Source organism: Watersipora subatra, chromosome 10 (genome assembly GCF_963576615.1).
Source record: "Watersipora subatra chromosome 10, tzWatSuba1.1, whole genome shotgun sequence".
Taxonomy (NCBI): domain Eukaryota; kingdom Metazoa; phylum Bryozoa; class Gymnolaemata; order Cheilostomatida; family Watersiporidae; genus Watersipora; species Watersipora subatra.
In genome coordinates, this window is record NC_088717.1 from 3808120 (window position 1) to 3817213 (window position 9094).

Consider the following 9094-nt stretch of genomic DNA (forward strand, 5'->3'; position numbering starts at 1 on the left):
TAAGTTTAGTAATATATATACTGCAGTCAGAGAACTCCGGAGTATCATAATCTTTTCAACCATCGCCATGAGAGTGTGTTATAGCTTATTCGTGTTGTTGCTATTAGCTGAAGTGAAGGCATGGACTAGGCCTAACCAAAGGCAGCTGATAAATTCTCCTCGAGATACTTACAGGGACAGACAAAACAGAAAGCCAAATATAGTGTATATTATGGCTGATGATTTAGGTAACGTAGCTTTGTTATACGAACTAATTTTTAAAAAGTTTAAAACCATAGCACAGGTAGAGACAAAGATGCATTGTTAAAGGTATACCATATTTGGAATAAGTTTGTTAAGCTATTTAAATTGTTTTTGAACCGTTCAACATGTATTTTAGCTGTGTTTTATGAGTTAACACATCAGGGGAAATGCAAACCAATGTTGGCTTTCTTTTTTGTTGATAAATTTCAAAAGTGCTTTTTTATATGACTAATCCTTCTCAAATTACGTCAAAACTCTAAGAAAAATTTGTAAAAGTGGTTTTAAAGTTTTATTTTAGATAATCAAACATATTCTCTTTTATGTTATACTCATTTTAAATTATCATGGCTTTTAATGGTCAAGCTATAAAAAAGTTGTTTTCGAAAGAAGACACGAAATCTTTGTTTGTAAGTCTTAGCTTTCTCAAAAAAGCAACTGAGCATTTTAGCAATTTTAACTATTCAGTTATTCTATTCCTGTAAGAAGCAAAATGGATATGATAATCATGTTAGACAGTATATTTCATCTGTAAGTGCTAACAAGTAGACAAACCGTTTTTAGGTACTGTTTGTATTATATCGTTACGGCTTGGTTGAGCCTAGAGCAATTGTAAAACATATATTGTAAAGCGAGTGTATGAATTTGTTGCTATGATGCTGTATAGACTTTTCTCTATTCCTTTTATTAGATGTGATACAAAACTAGTTTGAAAAGTGGTCGGTAGGTTTATAGACCATTTGATTGACAACTGCAGAAGTAGTTCCGGTTTATGATTGTACTGGCATGTTTATTAGGATGGAATGATGTTGGATATCGTAACCCAAAGGTAAAAACCCCTCATTTAGATGCGCTGAGGGCAAAAGGAATCGAACTAATCCAGTCATATGCAACACCACAGTGTAGCATGTAAGTATAAATTAGAGTATTTTGAAGCACAGAAAATACCAGCTGTTCATATATCTTTTTGATCAGGGCAAACAGAGTTTACTTTTCATACCAATCAGAATAACTTCTGTATATTAAGATAATATACCAAGCGTTGAGTTAATATATAAAGATTAGCTTTCAGAAGTTTTTTTCATTCTGTTTTCATACTAACTTATTTATGTAAAAAATAGGCATTCTTTGAAGGAATGCCTATTTTCATGAAAATTCACACGTATTACAGATTTTTAATGCTAGCTTTATTTAGGCACTTCAGAGAACATGAAATTGCACCTTAAATTAAAGCCTTTGACATATTTAGGATGGTAACATTTTTAGCTGCACATTTATTGCATTCAATAACTTTTTGGACTGGAGATTAAAATGTTTCAGCATCACTCGGTAATATGCTGTTTGTAGGTCACGAGCAGCTCTACTGACAGGAAGATACCCTTCAAACACTGGCCTTCAGGTAGTTCTTTGTAAAAGCAAGTTATATAGAGTGAACTTCTGATGAGCAGAGCATTTTACTTATTGTCTTAAAATCTATTGCTAAAACTTGTTGCATTTTAAAAACTTATATAGAAGGAAATCTAGTCATATATTCAAGAAAGAAAATCTAATTTAATCGTTAAATATTTACTGTATTAAATTTGGTGAGAAGAAAATAAACTGCAAAACTTTAAATAATTTTCCTGCAGTTCTATTTACTGGTTAATAAGAAAATGAGTATCTGTATTTAAGTTTTTTTAAAGGTAGAACTTAACAGCATATTTCTAATTTCTCATCGCAAGTTTGATAGTAGATTAGGGATTTTATATATTAATTTGCAGAAATGATCACAAAGTTCTCTCGTTTGTAAACACATACTCAGATCTACATATTTTCTTATTTCAAGGCAACTTGTCAATCATAGGATGTAAATTATGGCGACTCAAACTATGGCTTTTGTCCTTTTAGGTGTTGGTTCTTCAGCCTGAGGCCAGACAGTGTTTACCCATAGAGCATAAAACACTCTATGAATACATGAAGGATGAAGGGTATACAACTAAACACCTCGGAAAGTGAGTAAACTAATTATCCTTTGCTTTTTATTAATAGATATCTAAAAGCTAACAGACATGCTTTAAGATAGCTATAGACATCAATGAAATATGGTCATAAAGGCAAGTACTTTGACGTTACATGTAAATAATTCGGGTGAACTAACGTATATCTTAAATTTTAAAGTTGAAGTTACCAGAACTGTGTTTTCACATAAGTGGTGACGCTGTAACGAAAACCAAGCAGAAGATGTAAGAGATAATTAGAAGCCTATTGCAAAAAACTAACTGCCGCCCATCTGCGCCACTTGCTAGTCTAAAAAGGAAAAGCAATTGTCTCTATTAACCATCAAACTACATGTATTATTTTAATGCATTTTCATTGTGCTGTTAAGCTACGGAGAGCAGTAGGCGTTTGTTTACCCAAACTTTCTCAAGAAGCAGACTAAAGATGAAGAAGCCTTGAATATAAATGGTTTTTATTAGCACCGTCATGATTAGCTTTCAAACTAACCATCTCTGCCGCCAACCACTAAATAAAAGATTACAGCAGTGTTAGCCTGTAACCATGGTGATTTTAAGTGAAAGCGTGATTTCTTGTAGATGGCACATGGGTTACTGTGATGGAAGCTGCTTGCCAGAGTCTAGAGGAATTGATGAGTTTAGAGGCGTTCTTGGAGGAACAGTGACTTATTTCAACTGGAGTAAGTAACTGTTATTATTCTATACTGTTATTTCAACTGGAGTAAGCAACTGTTATTATTCTATACTGTTATTTCAACTGGAGTAAGCAACTGTTATTATTCTATACCGTTATTTCAACTAGAGTAAGTAACTGTTATTATTCTATACTGTTATTCGAATTCAAAACCATGAAAAATAATATCCGTTGAAATGAGTCAGATTATAAAAAAACATGAGGTGAACTAAATTAACTAAAAGTTAAACTTCTGAAAAGTTTGTTCTCCAATTAAAGTCTTTTCTTTAGAATGGTGTCATTGTCACAAAGCATTTTTATATGAACTAAATATTTGCACGTATTATATGCTGGTAAATGCTAGAAAGAGATTTAGTGCAGTACTAAAAATATCTTGTTTATTTTTAGCAACCAGAGGAGTGGTGACAAGATGGGTAAATGGAGGGCCAAGTATAGAAAATATTGGAACACATTTAGCGGTGAGCAGAAGCTATACAATATATATGAGTTAAGCAATAGATTTATTACAGTACAGGCAGCAATCTAAAAATAAATTGACAACCCAAAACTTCCTAAGTTTGCATCAGAATGCTAGAAGAAATGTTATGTAATAAACTTGAATAAGTATATTACATATACTTATACTTTTTGAACAAGTCTTGTCTGTTTTATCTTTTAGTGGAAATTTGTCAGTTTTGGAAGCTGTTGCTTTCTTGTCATATATTTAAAAGTAATAAGTTATCAAATTTTAAAGATTGACTTTATCTGTGAATACATATATTAATTAAAAATATTAAATCTTTAATAAATTAAACTTATTGTTTAACGTCAGAAACATAGGAGAGTATTTTAAATATTCATATTTCGATCATCTCACCATGTTGTATACGATTACAGTTTTTAGGTTATAGGCGTCTAAAAGGTAAAAAAATGCCGTTAGTTTGTTAACTTTATTACACAAAAGACAAATTCAAATAGTATTTACCTTAAAACACAAATGTAGTCGCTGTCAATGCTAAACTTGTCACATAGTTTCCTTTAGATATAAAGAAAGTAATTGAAAGGTTCGCAAGAAACAATGTGACTGACTGCTGATTGAGTTACTAGAAATGATGTTAGACTACCTTTTTTGTTTAAAAAAGTGGATGTAATTTAACAAATATGTTATTTATATCAGATTTTTAGTTTGTTCTTCCAATTTTAAGACTCTTTTATTGCAGATCCAAGACCAGAAAGATGCACGAGAGATGATTTTGGACCACAAAAATGATCCAAACCCTTTGTTTATGTGGATCACACCAACTGCACCTCATGATCCCCTTGAGGTAACTTTTACTTCTATTTTGGAAAGTAGATTGTCTTAACATCTGTGGCTAGCTTGTAATTAGTTAACCAGAAAAAAATCAATTTCATATCAGGATTAAGGCTAAAAGAAAGTAAAACTTTATTGTATATACAGGTAACATAGCCTTTTACTTGTTTTAGACAACAGAAGAAATGTTCAATGTTCATGATTTCCTCGATCCATCAGATCCTGAATTGAAAAGTCGACGGGAATATTTAGGTAAGAATTTTTGTATGCCAACAAAAATGCAAGTAGCATATTGAATTCATACTCAGTTTACATTGGATTACAGTGGATTAAAATGCAACCACCTTGGTGATAAATCATTGAAATTTTGCTTCCGAAACCAAAATTATCACCACCTGATCAAGGATGTTGTGGCTCATCAAATTGATGAATAACAGTGCTTTGAAGCATTTTATGTGTTTTTTCCTGAACATATGCTACCTCTCAACTCCATTACTCTATTGCATTATGCCTCTTACCACTGTCACAACTTTTCTTCCTCAGATATATTGATAAGCTCAGTTAAATGACCTTCGTTTCCTTGTTTTAGCAACTATGTAGCCTTGGTTTTCTTGATTTAGCAACCGTGTAGCCTTGGTTTCATTGTTTTAGCAACCATGTAGCATTGGCTATTATTGTAAATATTTGGTAGCATTTTTCCCACTTCTTGCTTTAGTACAGTCAAATGGTTTACATCTTTCAGGTCTGGTGTCAGCATTTGATGATGTAGTTGGTGTCACAATGACGGCCTTGTGTGATGCTGGCATGGAGGATAATACAATAATAGTATTTTCATCAGATGTAAGTACCACGTTTAACAAAACTGTTTACAACACAATCTGTTAAAACAGTAAGTCTGTGTCTTTCTTAGTAGCCTTTGCTCATCTAACTAGTCTTAAGTCACATCTGGATTACTAAAAGCATTTTAAGCAGATTCAGTCACCCGGAGAACTATGACATAAGCTGACGTCAAACAAACTGAAACGTTGAACTAGCCCTCAATGTTTCCATTCAACTTCCAATAAGATTTCTTGCAAACACGCAACATTTTTTCTTTAAATTTTTTCAATCAGCTAGTTTAAAAACATTGCTTGAATTGAATAATTAAAAATGCTCATCTCAAAAGGTCTACGTACTGGACATTCTATTTCTACTCCATACACACTTCAACAAAGGTGTTTAATTATCTACCAACAATTACAGCTGCAAAGCCTCTATCGTGCTAAAATGGCTGATCTAGTACTTTTTTATCATAAAAACTGTGTTTCTGTCTTGCCTTCAAATGACCTTGAAGTTTCAGGTGGTTTGAACTACTTAAACTTGAGATAAATTATAACTGAAGTGTATGATTCAAATTAAAGTATATTGTATATTCGTTTCATCTTTGCAGAATGGTGGAGCAGATCCATCTACTGAGTTCCCACCTTTTCATCATTATGCCAATAACTACCCTCTCAGAAACGGAAAGACAACTTTCATGGAAGGTGGAGTGCGTGTCCCAACTATATATTATGATCCTAGGCTACGACCAACTACTAGAGGAACAAGTAGGGATTTTTTGATGCACATCACTGATTGGCTGCCAACATTTGTTCAGCTGGCAAAACCAGGGCCAAAGTCATATGGATTCACCATAGCTGGTAAGTATTGAACCCAAAGCTGCTAAAGGGTTGACACATTAACTATTTCCAGTATCTATATAGCTTGATAAAACTTTGTATCTATACTTATTCAAATGAGTCAACTCTGTTTCCTGTTTAAAATTTGCAAACTGATGGAAGGCTTTAAATGTTTAAGTTTGCTTTAAAAATCTATAAGCAAAATCATTGTGAAATTTCTTATCAAAAATGATCTTTTAGAAATTAGTTTCTTAACAAAGTGCAAGCCACCTTTTTCAATTTAGTCAAATTCAGAAACTATCAATAAAAATACCATCATGACTTGTTTAACAATAAGCACACGTAATCTTGATGAAATGCTATAAAAAAATTTCCCTATAAAAAATATTTCCTTTAATGCGATTCGAACCATAGATTGAGTGGCACTATCAATCTGTTTATTCATCTTTGAATGAAGAGCAGCCTAAACATTCCTACAGACAGCAACAAATAATCACCCTTAATATGTTTATATTATATCTTTAATTGATTAAAAGTGGTAATCAGTTGACTTTTTTTAAAGGAATAGACGGGGTGTCACAACTACCTAACTTAGGTTCCGTGTACAACTTACCAACCAGAAGGAAGTATAACATAAGAAAGGAGATGCTGGTGGCCCTCACTGACCAAACTAACAATCCTGCAACAGCCTCATCTTGTGCCACAGAAGATGCTTCATACAGGTACGTACAGCAAGCACTTCCTACTGCTGAGCGAGCTGATTGTTCACCCTAAGGCTGTGTAAAAATAAAAAGCTTTCAACTGCAACACTTGCGCCAGAATATGTGAAAAGTCAACAATAATAAAAATTAAATCATTACTTTGTGTATATTTGCAAGGAACATGGCAAGTTAGCTAAACCAATCACAGCAAAGATTACTGAAGCCTATTAAAATTATTTGAAAAAAGTTGAAATTAGATATTAAAGTATCGCCGAAACTTTGTTTGCAGGTGGAAAAACTATAAACTGATTTATGGTGACCAATACTATGTTACTGATCCAACACTGAAGCCAACATCTTGGGTTAAACCACAGGAATCTCCAGAGTTACCTGATATTACAGGAGACGATTGCCACAGGATTGTCGATGGACGGAGAGTTGTCAGATGTCTTTTCAATGTAATTGGTAAGTCTATAAGTATAGATGAAAGAAATTTACACATATATCTAAAATATTGTTGATTCGTGACCTCATTCTAGCCACGCTAAAACAAATATTTATTTGCTACTTTTTCATTTGCTTGTTTGCAAACAAATGTTCAATAAGCTTTTTGTTCAGTTTTCAGTAAATTGTTTTAAAAATAATTATTTCAATTTCAAGCTCACAAAATGGTAAAAAAATAATTGGCTTCAGTAATCAAATAAATTTTTTCTAACCTTATGTTTTTGTTTTACATTTAAGTCAATGCAAGTATAAAAGCTAAAAAACTTGCTAAAACTTTTTCAATATCAACTTAACAAGAAAAAGAAGCAAATTGAGCAATGCTAATTTATAAATGATGCAAACACAAAGACACAGACCTATAGTTTATACATATGTACTTATTTTGAGCTCTTTTATCATCTTACCTGATTTCAGAACTCATTTTGTCTATTCACATGTCATCGTTAATAAGGCTTGTCTTACATTCCTGTTTTAGATGACCCAAGTGAGACAACAAACCTGTATGACCAGAAACCTGGTCTTGTTGCACGGATGCTTAGAAAAATAGATGATGCCAAGAGAGCCGCTGTCCAATCAGTGTATGAAATTACTATTGGTGCTACAAACATTACAACACAACCTTTTGGCAATTACATCGTACCCCGTCATGACTACTGCATACCATCTGTTGATTTCCCTTTAGAGCCAATTGACCCTATCTGCTACTAAACTTAGCAAAACTGCAGAAATAAACTAAATACATAACATAACTCAACTATGATACTAACTCAGTATCTACACTGACTCTAACAAAGCTGATTGGTTGGTTTGAATCTAAACTGACTTTAACAAAGCTGTTTGGTTAATTTGGATGATCAGCAGTTCAAAGCTGTAAAAATTTTAAGACTATTTGTTTAATACTTCTGTTTTCTGTTTTATCATTTGTATTATTTTTAATTTCTTAATTATTAATTTATAATTACTGTAGTTTGCATAACTTATTTACAATTTAATGACATCTGCTAGTTCATGATGAAGCAGTCAACCATTGTCTGATTTGATATTATATAAATACTATATATATTTTTCTATATTTCTAGAATGTTGAATACCGAGAACTTTGCCGTCCTTATCTGTGATTGAAGCCTTTGAAATCAATTAGTTTTATTCGAAGCTTTTTAAAGTGTTCTTGTATTACTAAGATGATAGCCTGTAACAATATATACTCATCAAAATAGTAAAACTATGTTGTGGTACATTTCAAAAGCTGGTTCAAATAGTTTTAAAGAACAATGTCTCGTTTTCAGGGTCCTTAAGTTGAGATCTTAAAAACTGAAACTCATGCATCCTTTTGTGTTAGATAAAGCGTCAAAAGGTAACTGTAAAGTGTCAAATCTGCTCCAATACCTCCCGCTTTATAGATTGATTAATCATAGTTATTGCTGCAATGTTTTAAAAATAGAGAGAGATTGATTTTGTAGCATCTTTAGTCGCTATCAGAATTATGAAAAATAGATCAAAAATTTTGGCAAAATCAATAGCAAAGCAATATAGCACATGTTGATCTGTTTGCATGTATTTCTGCTAGCATTAATAGTAAGAAGGTGTTATAAAATAACCTGTTATAACATGAAGAAGTTTGCATGCAAAAGAATAATTTATTAATGTCAATTATTAGTAGGTCTACTAGAACACGCAAGAAATTAAATCACAAAAACTACACACAATATGCACAAAGGTTTATCAAACGTTTAGTGAATAAAGCAGAAAGCAGAGACTGTGTCTACCTGAAGAATGAGACAGCAGTATCTAGAAAAGCAGCTTGGATCGTTTATTACAAAGCACATGAATAAAAGAACATTACTTGTTAAAATATCTGAAAATAGTTTTATTGTAATAAATGTTTCTCCCATGTATGACATGAATATACCTTAAGATATGCTGATAGTGCACTATCATGAAATAATGATTTAAACTATCAGACAGTAGTTGCTTGAAGGTCACTGGTGTCAAGTTTTAACAAAAGTTAGCAA

The 9094-nt window shown here is 32.3% G+C and overlaps 1 protein-coding gene across 1 annotated transcript; it reads left to right on the forward strand.

Annotated features, from left to right (window-relative positions):
* The first annotated feature begins 211 nt into the window (after positions 1-211).
* On the forward strand, positions 212-7790 carry LOC137406255 (arylsulfatase B-like). The gene is made up of 13 exons (XM_068092794.1): positions 212-227; positions 1038-1149; positions 1588-1639; positions 2128-2231; positions 2814-2914; positions 3316-3386; positions 4128-4232; positions 4393-4471; positions 4935-5059; positions 5649-5898; positions 6440-6599; positions 6868-7043; positions 7558-7790. The coding sequence occupies exons 1-13, from the start codon at positions 212-214 to the stop codon at positions 7788-7790; spliced, it is 1584 nt and encodes a 527-aa protein (XP_067948895.1).
* The last annotated feature ends 1304 nt before the right edge of the window (positions 7791-9094 follow it).

What these genes read in the sequence shown, in the direction of transcription:
- LOC137406255 (XM_068092794.1), top strand. An exon ending in ATATGGATTCACCATAGCTG is followed by an intron (nt 5,899 to 6,439) that starts GTAAGTATTGAA and finishes CTTTTTTTAAAG; the next exon opens with GAATAGACGGGGTGTCACAA. An exon ending in ACAGAAGATGCTTCATACAG is followed by an intron (nt 6,600 to 6,867) that starts GTACGTACAGCA and finishes CTTTGTTTGCAG; the next exon opens with GTGGAAAAACTATAAACTGA.